Here is a 16,333-nt window from a genome sequence, read left to right as displayed (position 1 = left end):
CCATGTTGACACTCTTCCATGTTGACACTCTTCCATGTTGACACTCTTCCATGTTGACACTCTTCCATGTTGTCACTCTTCCATGTTGACACTCTTCCATGTTGACACTCTTCCATGTTGACACTCTTCCATGTTGACACTCTTCCATGTTGACACTCTTCCATGTTGACACTCTTCCATGTTGACACTCTTCCATGTTGACACTCTTCCATGTTGACACTCTTCCATGTTGACACTCTTCCATGTTGACACTCTTCCATGTTGACACTCTTCCATGTTGACACTCTTCCATGTTGACACTCTTCCATGTTGACACTCTTCCATGTTGACACTCTTCCATGTTGACACTCTTCCATGTTGACACTCTTCCATGTTGACACTCTTCCATGTTGACACTCTTCCATGTTGACACTCTTCTATGTTGACACTCTTCCATGTTGACACTCTTCCATGTTGACACTCTTCCATGTTGACACTCTTCCATGTTGACACTCTTCCATGTTGACACTCTTCCATGTTGACACTCTTCCATGTTGACACTCTTCCATGTTGACACTCTTCCATGTTGACACTCTTCCATGTTGACACTCTTCCATGTTGACACTCTTCCATGTTGACACTCTTCCATGTTGACACTCTTCCATGTTGACACTCTTCTATGTTGACACTCTTCCATGTTGACACTCTTCCATGTTGACACTCTTCCATGTTGACACTCTTCCATGTTGACACTCTTCCATGTTGACACTCTTCCATGTTGACACTCTTCCATGTTGACACTCTTCCATGTTGACACTCTTCTATGTTGACACTCTTCCATGTTGACACTCTTCCATGTTGACACTCTTCCATGTTGACACTCTTCCATGTTGACACTCTTCCATGTTGACACTCTTCCATGTTGACACTCTTCTATGTTGACACTCTTCCATGTTGACACTCTTCCATGTTGACACTCTTCCATGCTGTCTCTCTTCCATGTTGACACTCTTCCATGTTGACACTCTTCCATGTTGACACTCTTCCATGTTGACACTCTTCCATGTTGACACTCTTCCATGTTGACACTCTTCCATGTTGACACTCTTCTATGTTGACACCCACTCTTCCATGTTGACACTATTCCATGTTGTCACTCTTCCATGTTGACACACTTCCATGTTGACACTCTTCCATGTTGACACTCTTCCATGTTGACACTCTTCCATGTTGACACTCTTCCATGTTGACACTCTTCCATGTTGACACTCTTCCATGTTGACACTCTTCCATGTTGACACTCTTCCATGTTGACACTCTTCCATGTTGACACTCTTCCATGTTGACACTCTTCCATGTTGACACTCTTCCATGTTGACACTCTTCCATGTTGACACACTTCCATGTTGACACTCTTCCATGTTGACACTCTTCCATGTTGACACTCTTCCATGTTGACACTCTTCCATGTTGACACTCTTCTATGTTGACACTCTTCCATGTTGACACTCTTCCATGTTGTCACTCTTCCATGTTGACACTCTTCCATGTTGTCACTCTTCCATGTTGTCACTCTTCCATGTTGACACTCTTCCATGTTGACACTCTTCCATGTTGACACTCTTCCATGTTGACACTCTTCCATGTTGACACTCTTCTATGTTGACACTCTTCCATGTTGACACTCTTCCATGTTGACACTCTTCCATGTTGACACTCTTCCATGTTGACACTCTTCCATGTTGACACTCTTCCATGTTGACACTCTTCCATGTTGACACACTTCCATGTTGACACTCTTCCATGTTGACACTCTTCCATGTTGACACTCTTCCATGTTGACACTCTTCCATGTTGTCACTCTTCCATGTTGACACTCTTCCATGTTGTCACTCTTCCATGTTGTCACTCTTCCATGTTGACACTGTTCCATGTTGACACTCTTCCATGTTGACACTGTGCCATGTTGACACTCTTCCATGTTGACACTCTTCCATGTTGACACTCTTCCATGTTGTCACTCTTCCATTTTGACACTCTTCCATGTTGACACTCTTCCATGTTGACACTCTTCCATGTTGACACTCTTCCATGTTGACACTCTTCCATGTTGACACTCTTCCATGTCTTTTCCTCTTCCTCTCACCTGCTACTGCCTCTCACATGCTTCAGCCTCTCATCTGCTGCTGCCTCTCACCTGCTGCTGCCACTCACCTGCTGCTGCCTCTCACCTGCTGCTGCCTCTCACCTCCTACTGCCTCTCACATGCTACTGCCTCTCACCTGCTTCAGCCTCTCATCTGCTGCTGCCTCTCACCTGCTTCTGCCTCTCACCTGCTACTGCCTCTCACCTGATACTGCCTCTCACATGCTACTGCCTCTCACGTGCTTATGCCTCTCATCTGCTGCTGCCTCTCACCTGCTGCTGTCTCTCACCTGCTGCTGCCTCTCACCTGCTGCTGTCTCTCACCTGCTGCTGTCTCTCACCTGCTACTGCCTCTCACCTGCAACTGCCTCTCACCTGCTTCTGCCTCTCACCTGCTGCTGCCTCTCACCTGCTGCTGTCTCTCACCTGCTTCTGCCTCTCACCTGCTTCTGCCTCTCATCTGCTGCTGCCTCTCACCTGGTACTGCCTCTCACCTGCTGCTTCCTCTCATCTGCTACTGCCTCTCACCTGCTATTGCGTCTCACCTGATGCTGCCTCTCTGCTGCTTCTGCCTCTCATCTGCTGCTGCCTCTCACCTCCTGCTCCCTCTCACCTGATACTGCCTCTCACCTGCTACTGCCTATCACCTGCTACTGCCTCTCACCTGCTTCTGCCTCTCACCTGCTTCTACCTCTAATCTGCTGCTGCACTCACCTGCTACTGCCTATCACCTGCTACTGCCTCTCACTTGCTACTGCCTCTCACTTGCTACTGCCTCTCACTTGCTACTGCCTCTCACCTGCTTCTGCCTCTCACCTGCTACTACCTCTCACCTGCTACTGCCTATCACCTGCTACTGCCTCTCACTTGCTACTGCCTCTCACTTGCTACTGCCTCTCACTTGCTACTACCTCTCACCTGCTACTACCTCTCACCTGCTGCTGCCAAACTGCCTATCACCTGCCTCTCACTGACTGCCTCTCTCACCTGCTACTGCTACTACCTCTCACCTGCTGCTGCCAAAAACCTGCTACTGACTCTCACCTGCTACTGCCTCTCACTTGCTACTGCCTCTCACCTGCTACATTCTCTCACCTGCTACTTCCTCACATCAGCTTTTGCCTCTCATCTGCTCCTGCCTCTCACCTGCTACTGCCTCTCACCTGCTTGCTTGCTCTTCCCTCACCTTGCTTACTGCTCATCTGGGCTGTTGCTCACTGCTACTGCCTTCTCACTGCCATTGCCTTCCTCCACTGCTCTGGCTCTCTCACCTACATTGCTCTCCTTACTGCTATACTGCCTCTCACTTGCCTACTGCCTCTCACCTTTTTGCTAGGAGGGCTCTCACCTGCATTTGGCTTGTCTTCACCTGCTTGCTGCCTCACCTTGCCTTACTGCTCTTCTGCTACCTTGTGTCTCACCTGCTGTTGCCTCTCCACCCGCTTCTCACCGCTCTTCTCACTGCTATTGCCTCTGCCTGACCCTCCCACTACTCTTTCACTTACTGCTTCTGTCTTCATTCTGTTTTTCTCACTGCTGCCTTTCTCATAAGGCTTTACTTAGAATGCTTCACTATTGTCTTCTCACTGCTACTGCTTGCTTTCTACTTTGTTGCTTCTCTAACTCATATGTTTCTCTCTGCCTCTACCTCTTACTTTCTTTCACTTCTGTTTTCTTGCTACTGCCTCTTCCTGAACATTGCCTTCTCTATATTGCCTTACCTGATTCCTCTTCATCTGCTGCTGCTTCACCTTGTTACTTGCTCTGACCTCTACTGCCTTCACCTGCTACTGCTCACTCCTCTGCCTCTTCATCCTATTGTCCTCACCGCCTACTTGACCTTAATTACTGTTTCACTCCATCGCCTTCCTCACTTGCTTGTCACTCTGATTGTTCTTCCCACCCGCTTTCTGCCTCTCATCCTCTACTTAGTTGCCTCTCAACGGTTAATTGTTTCTACTGTTTGCCTTTCATCTGTTATTGTTTCTCATCTACCCCTCACCATTGCCTTCTCATTGCCTACCTTGCCTCTTCTTGTTGCTCTCTGACGTTCTTGTCTTCACTGGTTGTTTCCTCCCATTATTTCTCTCTGCTGCCTTCACCTGCTGTTGCCTTCATCTGCTGCTCTTCTGCTTAAGCCTCCCCTCTCACTGACTAATCATCTTGCTCTGCTGCCTCTCACCTGCTTCTGCCTCACACCTGCTACTGCCTCTCACCTGCTGCTGCCTCTCACCTGCTACTGCCTCTCGCCTTCTACTGCCTCTCACCTGCTACTGCCTCTCACCTTCTACTGCCTCTCACTTTCTGCTGCCTCTCACCTGCTGCTGCCTCTCACCTGCTCACTGCTACTGTTCTCACCTGCTGCTGCCTCTCACCTGCTGCTGCCTCTCACCTGCCCCTCTCCTGCTACTGCCTCTCACCTGCTACTGCCTCTCACCTGCTGTTGCCTCTCACCTGCTGGTGCATCTCACCTGCTACTGCCTCTCACCTGCTACTGCCTCTCGCCTGCTACTTCCTCTCACCTGCTACTGCCTTTCACCTGGTACTGCCCCTCTCCTGCTACTGCCTCTCTCCTGCTACTTCCTCTCACCTGCTGCTGCCTCTCACCTGCTGCTGCCTCTCATCTGCTACTGCCTCTCACCTGCTGCTGCCTCTCACCTGCTACTGCCTCTCACCTGCTACTGCCTCTCACCTGCTACTGCCTCTCACCTGCTGCTGCCTCTCACCTGCTACTGCCTCTCACCTTCTGCTGCCTCTCACCTGCTACTGCCTCTCACCTTCTGCTGCCTCTCACCTGCTACTGCCTCTCACCTGCTACTGCCTCTCACCTTCTGCTGCCTCTCACCTGCTGCTGCCTCTCACCTGCTACTGCCTCTCACCTTCTGCTGCCTCTCACCTGCTACTGCCTCTCACCTGCTAGAGGCTCTCACCTGCTGCTGCCTCTTCTGCTGCCTCTCACCTGCTACTGCCTCTCACCTGCTACTGCCTCTCACCTGCTACCTCTCTGCTCACCTCTCACCTGCTGCTGCCTCTCACCTGCTACTGCCTCTCACCTGCTACTGCCTCTCACATGCTACTTCCTCTCACCTGCTACTACCTCTCACCTGCTGCTGCCTCTCACCTGCTGCTGCCTCTCATCTGCTACTGCCTCTCACCTGCTGCTGCAACTCACCTACTACTGCCTCTCACCTGCTTCTACCTCTCATCTGATGCTTCCTCTCACCTGCTACTGCCTCTCACCTGCTACTGCCTCTCACCTGCTACTACCTCTCACCTGCTGCTGCCTCTCACCTGCTGCTGCCTCTCATCTGCTACTGCCTCTCACCTGCTGCTGCAACTCACCTGCTACTGCCTTTCACCTGTTGCCTCTCACCTGCTGCCTCTCACCTGCTACTGCCTCTCACCTGCTGAAGCCTCTCACCTGCTCACTGCCTCTCACCTGCTACTGCTACTGCCCTCTCTGCCTCTCACCTGCTGCTGCCTCTCACTGCCTCTCACCTGCTACTGCCTCTCACCTGCTGCTGCCTCTCATCTGCTACTGCCTCTCACCTGCTGCTGCCTCTCACCTGCTGCTGCCTCTCACCTGCCTGCTGCTGCCTCTCACCTGCTACTGCCTCTCACCTGCTGCTACTGCCTCTCACCTGCTACTGCCTCTCACCTGCTGCTGCCTCTCACCTGCTACTGCCTCTCACCTGCTGCTGCCTCTCACCTGCTCACCTGCTTCTGCCTCTCATCTGCTGCCTCTCACCTGCTACTGCCTCTCACCTGCTACTGCCTCTCACCTGCTACTGCCTCTCACCTGCTACTGCCTCTCACCTGCTGCCTCTCACCTGCTTCTGCCTCTTACCTGCTGCTGCCTCTGAACTGTCTCTCACCTGCTACTGCCTCTCACCTTCTGCTGCCTCTCAACTGCTACTGCCTCTCACCTGCTACTGCCTCTCACCTGCTACTGCCTCTCACCTGCTACTGCCTCTCACCTGCTACTGCCTCTCACCTGCTACTGCCTCTCACCTGCTACTGCCTCTCACCTGCTACTGCCTCTCACCTTCTGCTGCCTCTCTCACCTGCTGCTGCTACTTGCTCTCACCTGCTTCTACCTCTCATCTGATGCTGCCTCTCACCTGCTACTGCCTCTCACCTGCTACTGCCTCTCACCTGCTACTGCCTCTCACCTGCTACTGCCTCTCACCTGCTGCTGCCTGTCACCTGCTACTGCCTCTCACCTGCTTCTGCCTCTCACCTGCTGCTGCCTCTCAGCTGCTTCTGCATTTCACCAGCTTCTGCCTCTCACCTGCTAATGCCTCTCACCTGCTACTGCCTCTCTCCTGCTACTTCCTCTCACCTGCTGCTGCCTCTCACCTGCTTCTGCCTCTCAACTGCTTCTGCCTCTCACCTGCTTCTGCCTGTCACCTGCTGCTGCCTCTCACCTGCTACTGCCTCTCAACGCAGCTGCCTCTCACCTGCTTCTGCCTCTCATCTGCTATTGCCTCTCACCTTCTACTGCCTCTCACCTGCTACTGCCTCTCAACTGCTACTGCCTGTCACCTGCTACTTCCACTCACCTGCTACTGCCTCTCACCTTCTGCTGCCTCTCACCTGCTACTGCCTCTCACCTGCTACTGCCACTCACCTGCTGCTGCCTCTCACCTGCTACTGCCTCTCACCTGCTACTGCCTCTCACCTGCTGCTGCCTCTCACCTGCTGCTGCCTCTCACCTGCTACTGCCTCTCTCCTGCTACTGCGTCTCACCTGCTACTTCCTCTCACCTGCTACTGCCTCTCAACTGCTACTGCCTCTCACCTGCTACTTCCTCTCACCTACTACTGCCTCTCACCTGCTTCTACCTCTCACCTGCTACTGCCTCTCACCTGCTAATGCCTCTCACCTGCTACTGCCTCTCTCCTGCTACTTCCTCTCACCTGCTACTGCCACTCACCTGCTCACCTTCTGCTGCCTCTCACCTGCCTGCTACTTCCTCTCACCTGCTACTGCCTCTCACCTGCTACTGCCTCTCACCTGCTTCTGCCTCTCACCTGCTACTGCCTCTCACCTGCTACTGCCTCTCACCTGCTACTGCCTCTCACCTGCTACTGCCTCTCACCTGCTACTGCCTCTCACCTGCTACTGCCTCTCACCTGCTACTGCCTCTCACCTGCTACTGCCTCTCACCTGCTACTGCCTCTCAACTGCTACTGCATCTCACCTGCTTCTGCCTATCAGCAGCTCGTGCCTCTCACCTGCCTCTCACCTGCTGCTGCCTCTCACCTGCTACTGCCTCTCACCTGCTACTGCCTCTCACCTGCTTCTGCCTCTTACCTGCTGCTGCCTCTGAACTGCTACTGCCTCTCACCTGCTACTGCCTCTCACCTGCTACTGCCTCTCACCTGCTTCTGCCTCTCATCTGCTACTGCCTCTCAGCTGCTTCTGCATTTCATCTGCTGCTGCCTCTCACCTGCTACTCCCTCTCACCTTCTACTGTCTCTCACCTGCTACTACCTCTCACCTGCTGCTGCCTCTCACCTGCTGCTGCCTCTCATCTGCTACTGCCTCTCACCTGCTGCTGAAACTCACCTGCTACTGCCTCTCACCTGCTACTGCCTCTCACCTGCTACTGCCTCTCACCTTCTGCTGCCTCTCACCTGCTGCTGCCTCTCACCTGCTACTGCCTCTCACCTTCTGCTGCCTCTCACCTGCTGCTGCCTCTCACCTGCTACTGCCTCTCACCTTCTGCTGCCTCTCACCTGCTACTGCCTCTCACCTTCTGCTGCCTCTCACCTGCTACTGCCTCTCACCTGCTGCTGCCTCTCACCTGCTACTGCCTCTCACCTGCTACTGCCTCTCACCTGCTACTGCCTCTCACCTGCTACTGCCTCTCACCTGCTACTGCCTCTCACCTGATTCTAATTCTCATCTGCTGCTGCCTCTCACCTGCTACTGCCTCTGACCTGCTACTGCCTCTCACCTGCTACTGCCTCTCACCTACTTCTGCCTCTCATCTGCTGCTGCCTCTCACCTGCTACTGCCTCTCAACTGCTACTGCCTCTCACCTGCTACTGCCTCTCACCTGCTACTTGCTCTCACCTGATTATGCCTCTCACCTGCTTCTGCCTGTCATCTGCTGCTGCCTCTCACCTGCTACTGCCTCTCAACGGCAACTGCCTCTCACCTGCTTCTGCCTCTCATCTGCTATTGCCTCTCACCTTCTACTGCCTCTCACCTGCTACTGCCTCTCACCTGCTACTGCCTCTCACCTGCTGCTGCCTCTCACCTGCTTCTGCCTCTCAACTGCTGTTGCCTCTCACCTGCTACTGCCTCTCACCTGCTACTGCCTCTCACCTGCTTCTGCCTCTTACCTGCTGCTGCCTCTGAACTGCTACTGCCTCTCACCTGCTACTGCCTCTCACCTGCTACTGCCTCTCACCTGCTGCTGCCTCTCATCTGCTCCTGCCTCTCTCCTGATACTGCCTCTCACCTGCTTCTGCCTCTCATCTGCTGCTGTCTCTCACCTGCTACTGCCTCTCACCTGCTTCTGCCTCTCACCTGCTGCTGCCTCTCAGCTGCTTCTGCATTTCACCAGCTTCTGCCTCTCACCTGCTAATGCCTCTCATCTGCTATTGCCTCTCACCTTCTACTGCCTCTCACCTGCTACTGCCTCTCACCTGCTACTGCCTCTCACCTGCTGCTGCCTCTCACCTGCTGCTGCCTATCACCTGCTACTGCCTCTCACCTGCTACTGCCTCTCACCTGCTACTGCCTCTCATCTGCTCCTGCCTCTCTCCAGATTCTGCCTCTCACCTGCTACTGCCTCTCACCTGCTACTGCCTCTCACCTGCTACTGCCTCTCACCTGCTGCTGCCTCTCACCTGCTACTGCCTCTCACCTGCTACTGCCTCTCACCTGCTACTGCCTCTCACCTGCTACTGCCTCTCACCTGCTACTGCCACTCACCTGCTACTGCCTCTCACCTGCTGCTGCCTCTCACCTGCTGCTGCCTCTCACCTGCTACTGCCTCTCACCTGCTACTGCCTCTCACCTGCTACTGCCTCTCACCTGCTACTGCCTCTCACCTGCTACTGCCTCTCACCTGCTGCTGCCTCTCACCTGCTGCTGCCTCTCACCTGCTACTGCCTCTCACCTGCTGCTGCCTCTCACCTGCTACTGCCTCTCACCTGCTACTGCCTCTCACCTGCTGCTGCCTCTCACCTGCTACTGCCTCTCACCTGCTACTGCCACTCACCTGCTACTGCCTCTCACCTACTACTGCCACTCACCTGCTACTTCCTCTCACCTGCTGCTACCTCTCACCTGCTGCTGCCACTCACTTGCTACTGCCTCTCACCTGCTGCTGCCTCTCACCTGCTGCTGCCTCTCACCTGCTACTGCCTCTCACCTGCTACTGCCTCTCACCTGCTACTGCCTCTCACCTGCTACTGCCTCTCACCTGCTACTGCCTCTCACCTGCTGCTGCCTCTCACCTGCTACTGCCTCTCACCTGCTGCTGCCTCTCACCTGCTACTGCCTCTCACCTGCTACTGCCTCTCACCTGCTACTGCCTCTCACCTTCTGCTGCCTCTCACCTGCTACTGCCTCTCACCTGCTACTGCCTCTCACCTGCTACTGCCTCTCACCTGCTACTGCCTCTCACCTGCTACTGCCTCTCACCTGCTACTGCCTCTCACCTGCTACTGCCTCTCACCTGCTGCTGCCTCTCACCTGCTACTGCCTCTCACCTGCTGCTGCCTCTCACCTGCTACTGCCTCTCACCTGCTACTGCCACTCACCTGCTACTGCCTCTCACCTACTACTGCCACTCACCTGCTACTTCCTCTCACCTGCTGCTACCTCTCACCTGCTGCTGCCACTCACCTGCTACTGCCTCTCACCTGCTGCTGCCTCTCACCTGCTACTGCCTCTCACCTGCTACTGCCTCTCACCTGCTGCTGCCTCTCACCTGCTACTGCCTCTCACCTGCTACTGCCTCTCACCTGCTGCTGCCTCTCACCTGCTACTGCCTCTCACCTGCTGCTGCCTCTGAAACAATGTTCCTACTGAGAGGATATTGGTTTAAGAAAGATAATCTTCCCTTGCCTTGGATCAAAGTGAAATGCAGTTTATTTCTTATTTGCTGTTTAAACCTTTTAGGTTTAGTGTTTTAATAGTAATAATAATAATAATAATAACAATAATAATAATATTATTATTATTATTATTTTTTTATTATTATTGTTATTTATAGTTTAATAATCATTATTATGATTATTAATAAGAATTAATTAAAAACAATTACAAAGAAGTAATATTAATATTTTAATTTTGAATTATTATTATTATTATTAAATATTCGCCGGTATTCTCCCGGCCCGGCCTTGTCCAAGTGGTGGCCCGGGCCTTGTCCAAGTGGTGGCCCGGGCCTTGGCCAAGTGGTGGCCCGGGCCTTGGCCAAGTGGTGGCCCGGGCCTTGTCCAAGTGGTGGCCCGGGCCTTGTCCAAGTGGTGGCCGGGCCTTGTCCAAGTGGTGGCCCGGGCCTTGTCCAAGTGGTGGCCCGGGCCTTGTCCAAGTGGTGGCCCGGGCCTTGTCCAAGTGGTGGCCCGGGCCTTGTCCAAGTGGTGGCCCGGGCCTTGTCCAAGTGGTGGCCCGGGCCTTGTCCAAGTGGTGGCCCGGGCCTTGTCCAAGTGGTGGCCCGGCCTTGTCCAAGTGGTGGCCCGGCCTTGTCCAAGTGGTGGCCCGGGCCTTGTCCAAGTGGTGGCCCGGGCCTTGTCCAAGTGGTGGCCCGGGCCTTGTCCAAGTGGTGGCCCGGCCTTGTCCAAGTTGTGGCCCGGCCTTGTCCAAGTGGTGGCCCGGGCCTTGTCCAAGTGGTGGCCCGGCCTTGTCCAAGTGGTGGCCCGGCCTTGGCTCCCTCTTTAGGGAGTGTCTGAGACCTAAGTCTGCCATGGGAGGAGGCACAAGTACCTCCTCATCTTTGGGACCAACTGTCCCCAGGCCTAGCCACAAGTTAGGCCTCTCTGGTCTGCCATCCCCGCCACAAGGGGACTAATGGGAACGACAGTGTTGTGAGCTACAGGCTCGGGCTCGGGCACCTACCCTGCCCTAGAAGGGCTGGGCATGGTGTCGATGTTGTAAATTAAGAAAAGAATTATAATTCAATATTTGTAATAAGAATTAATAATAAATCAATAATGATATGAAAATAAAATAATGTTTTATTAAAGTCGATTATTATTATTATTATTATTATTATTATTCAGTTTTAATATTAGGTAATAATAATAATGTTATGGCAATATTATTTCTATGAAAGGTATAGAAAATTTTATAGTGGTGATTACTTGTACATACCTCAACATTACTTGTACATACCTCAACATTACTTGTACATACCTCAACATTACTTGTACATACCTCAACATTACTTGTACATACCTCAACATTACTTGTACATACCTCAACATTACTTGTACATACCTCAACATTACTTGTACATACCTCAACATTACTTGTACATACCTCAACATTACTTGTACATACCTCAACATTACTTGTACATACCTCAACATTACTTGTACCTCAACATTACTTGTACATACCTCAACATTACTTGTACATACCTCAACATTACTTGTACATACCTCAACATTACTTGTACATACCTCAACATTACTTGTACATACCTCAACATTACTTGTACATACCTCAACATTACTTGTACATACCTCAACATTACTTGTACATACCTCAACATTACTTGTACATACCTCAACATTACTTGTACGTACCTCAACATTACTTGTACATACCTCAACATTACTTGTACATACCTCAACATTACATGTATACGAGTAATCTTCTTGGGTGACAACAACGATATTGTTTACCGTAGTCACCAGTGTAGACATGTGAGAAAACTTAACCACCTCTGGTCACTGCAGGTGGCCCCTCGACCCTCACAATCTTATCCATATCTATCCGAGACCAGTATAAATTGGGTAGCACCCTCAAGTACGGCACTACTAATTAATTGCTGACTGTATAGGTTATATTAGTTTAACTGAATGAAGGAGGGGGGGGGGGTAGGTTACACATGGATATATCCATCAAGAAAAAACACTTGTACATAATCTCACCACTTACCAGATATTCTCTGGTGGTCACTTGATGTGGCTGGATCACCCATAACCTATCCAATTAAAACATACCTAACTGGCCAGTATCAGTCTGCTATAACTAGAAAGGTTACTTAACTGTGGGTGATTGATGCTCCTTATTTCCTCCATTCACCATCTCATTTCGATGTCCTGCTACACCGACACGGTTCTTATTCCAGCAGGACGAGGTATCCGTTGGTTTGTCCCGGTTTAGAAGTCGTGATTCCATAAAACTTCGCTATCCTCGGGACGAGAACCATGCGTTCACTCGGAGCAGGGCGATTTATTTCACTTCCCGCATTCTCTTAACTTAATGTTATTATCATTGATTACATTACCATTCACAAGACGATTTATCGTCTCATAATTATTATACACATTAGAGGTCACTCCATTAAGATCTGAGACCGATGAGTGAGGATTAACTCACGAGTAATTTCCCCTGGACACATTCCATGGCGGAGCACCCGTCCTCACGGTCCTACTATTATCCACTTATTTTACCACTTTATCACGGTGGTCACGTAAGTCTCGTTCCCTCACTCTTCACCAGGAAGTTACAACACTTCCTATTAGGAAGTGAGGCCTATGTTAATCCTTAGGTCGCTGTGAACGCCAATTTCTTGATCCCATGTTTCACAGTTTCCTCACTACATTCAAAACACTGCCGCCTCCTCGTGCCCCAGCTCGACCTATCCCCCGCACATCTGCACAGGCGCAGTGGGAACCCAGTTGGTTCCATTCAAAATACAAATACATTTTGACCCAAGTCAACACATTAAACACTTATTAGGCACTATAGCTACGGAAATTAAATAATTTCCACAAAAGATATATAATTATAATTCACTGTGTATAATAATAATAATAATAATAATAATAATAATAATAATAATAATAATAATACGTAATAATAATAAATGATAAAAATAATAATTATATTTTACTAATGGTAACAGTTATAATTCAATATTTATATTATGTAAAGTGTTAACATTATAGTTAATGATTTTTGTTTGTGAAGGTGAGGGAGGTGATGAAGTTGATGGCGTCATCCTCGTGTGTGGTATTTCTTGATCTGGCCTGGCCTGACCTGGCCTGGCCTGGCTCTACCAGGCCTGGCTCTACCAGAGGAAGACTCCACATCCAGCTGAATACTGACACCATGATGGCCAGACAGTTTGTGTTGCTGTGTACTGGACAACATCAGTCAGGCTTCTCCTTCCTCAACACTAAACTGTTGGAGGTGACGAACAAGGGTGAGCCAGGAGAGTGTGTGAGAGGTGGAGACTACCAGTATAATAATGGTAGTGGAGGAGCACCATTGCTATCTCACCAGCGTAATCACCAGTACCAGAAGTCAGGCAGTGCTGGTGCTGTGTGGTCATGGGATCATCCGTGGAGTGGCAACAGTGCACAGTTTGTCATCAGCACCAGGGACTGTATAGATGGTCGCCCGTGGTTCCGTGTCTTTGGTGAGGTAGTGAGTGGTCTGGATGTGGTGAGAGCAGCAGTTAACCACAGTAACATCACAAAAGTGACTGTGGTGGACTGTGGTGTTGTCTTGACTCTCTAGTTCACTCTACCATCACTACTGTCACCATCACTGTTGTGTAACACTATCACTGCTCTGTTTCACCATCACTGCTGTGTGTCATCACTGCTGTTTCACCATCAGTACTGTGTCACCATTACTGTTGTGTATCACCTTTACTGAGTTACCACTGTTGTCTCACCATCACTACAGTGGTGTCACCATCGCTACAGTGGTGTCACCATCACTACAGTGGTGTGTCATCACTAGAGTGGTGTCACCATCACTACAGTGGTGTGTCACCATCACTACAATGGTGTCACCACTATTACAGTACTATGTCACCAACACTACAGCAGTGTGGCACCATCACTATAGTGGTGTCACCACCATTACAGTACTATGTCACCATCACTACAGTGGTGTCACCACCATTACAGTACTATGTCACCATCACTACAGTGGTGTCACCACCATTACAGTGCTATGTCACCAACACTACAGCAGTGTGGCACCATTACTGTAATGGTGACACACCCATCCTGTGGATGGTAGTCTAAAAAGATTATAGAGGTACATAACAGGTCCAGGAACTAGACCTCAACATTTTATTAACTAAGCAAGATACATAATCAACACAATGAAACACATTGTTACAATCACACTGGTCGTAGGAACAGACAAAACAACTCTGTTGATTAATTGTTCCTAAGGTTGTGAGTTATCAACAGTAGGTTATCAACAGTAAGTTATCAACAGTAAGTTATCAACAGTAAGTTATCAACAGTAAGTTATCAACAGTAAGTTATCTACAGAAAGTTATCTGCAGTAAGTTATCAACAGTAAGTTATCAACAGTAGGTTATCAACAGTAAGTTATCAACAGTAAGTTATCAACAGTAAGTTATCAACAGTAAGTTATCAACAGTAAGTTATCAACAGTAAGTTATCTACAGAAAGTTATCTGCAGTAAGTTATCAACAGTAAGTTATCAACAGTAGGTTATCAACAGTAAGTTATCAACAGTAAGTTATCAACAGTAAGTTATCTATAGAAAGTTATCTGCAGTAAGTTATCAACAGTAAGTTATCAACAGTAAGTTATCAACAGTAAGTTATCTGCAGTAAGTTATCAACAGTAAGTTATCAACAGTAAGTTATCAACAATAAGTTATCAACAGTAAGTTATCAACAGTAATTTATCTACAGTAAGTTATCAACAGTAAGTTATAAACAGTAAGTTATCTACAGAAAGTTATCTGCAGTAAGTTATCAACAGTAAGTTATCAACAGTAGGTTATCAACAGTAAGTTATCAACAGTAAGTTATCAACAGTAAGTTATCTGCAGTAAGTTATCAACAGTAAGTCATCAACAGTAAGTTATCAACAGTAAGTTATCTGCAGTAAGTTATCAACAGTAAGTTATCAACAGTAAGTTATTAACAGTAAGTTATCAACAGTAAGTTATCAACAGTAAGTTATTAACAGTAAGTTATCAACAGTAAGTTATTAATAGTAAGTTATCAACAGTAAGTTATCTACAGTAAGTTATCAACAGTAAGTTATCAACAGTAAGTTATCTACAGTAAGTTATTAACAGTAAGTTATCTACAGTAAGTTATCAACAGTAAGTTATCTACAGTAAGTTATCTACAGTAAGTTATCAACAGTAAGTTATCTACAGTAAGTTATCAACAGTAAGTTATCTACAGTAAGTTATTAACAGTAAGTTATCTACAGTAATCTCTTCAAGGGGGGCTCCTTGGCGTGGTGAAGAGGCTCTTGGTCTGAGGAATTAGACCTGTCGGTCTCCTTCCTCAGACCGAACCTAATTACCCCCCAATCCCCCCTTCCCTATCCCATCCTCCCCATCCTTCCCTTTTTCCTTTCATCCTCCTCCTCCCCACCCCTCCTTTTGCCCTTCCTTTTCGGCTTTTGCGATTTTTTCCCACAGGCGCGCTAGTTCCTAGGTGGGGGAAAGGGTACCGGGGTCCATCCCATTCCGTTGAGGTTCTTAGCGGTGGCATAGTTTGCCGTGGAACCTGGACGCCTGGGGATGTCCCGATCCCTCTCCTGTATCCCGGAGGGTGGCTTTGGGTGTCTTTCGGGCGTCGGGTGTATCTCTGGAAGCCACCTTTCAGATTCTGGGGGTGGTGGCCGAAGGAGGTATGCTTTGTGGCGGATATCTGGCCGCCCTCTCTTTTGTCCACCGAGGTAGCTCGGCAGATGTAAGGTTGCTATCCTGGATTGCTGGTTTACAGGCATGATGGGTAGGGTATGGCATGGGTTCCATGCTGCATCTGCACTACTTGTGGTGCTGAGGTCCTCTTGGGCATGGAGGGAGATTTCTGGCCCTTTCATTCCTCCTAGGAACTATTCTTCCTAGGAACTATTCCTCCTCACTCCCCCCTTTTGTTTCTTTTTTTATTTTTATTTTCTTTTCTTCTTCCTTTTTTTTTCTTAAAAACAAAAAGAAAGAAGTAACCTAACCATGGAGTACCCGATCCATGACCCCTTTACCACTGGGCCCCTTA

General features: G+C 49.4%; 1 protein-coding gene across 2 annotated transcripts in view; it reads left to right on the top strand.

Moving 5' to 3' along the window:
• Positions 1-14,452, top strand: part of LOC128691938 (uncharacterized) — a 181,929-nt gene extending 167,477 nt beyond the window's left edge. For both annotated transcript variants that reach the window (XM_070101081.1, XM_070101082.1), the window contains exon 6: positions 13,291-14,452. In XM_070101081.1, coding sequence (XP_069957182.1) covers positions 13,291-13,842 — 552 coding nt within the window. In that variant the 3' untranslated portion in view covers positions 13,843-14,452. The remainder of the gene's footprint in view (positions 1-13,290) is intronic.
• The last annotated feature ends 1,881 nt before the right edge of the window (positions 14,453-16,333 follow it).

The sequence above is a fragment of the Cherax quadricarinatus genome, chromosome 75 (genome assembly GCF_038502225.1).
Source record: "Cherax quadricarinatus isolate ZL_2023a chromosome 75, ASM3850222v1, whole genome shotgun sequence".
In the NCBI taxonomy this organism is placed as follows: domain Eukaryota; kingdom Metazoa; phylum Arthropoda; class Malacostraca; order Decapoda; family Parastacidae; genus Cherax; species Cherax quadricarinatus.
This window is presented reverse-complemented; position numbering and strand designations above follow the sequence as displayed.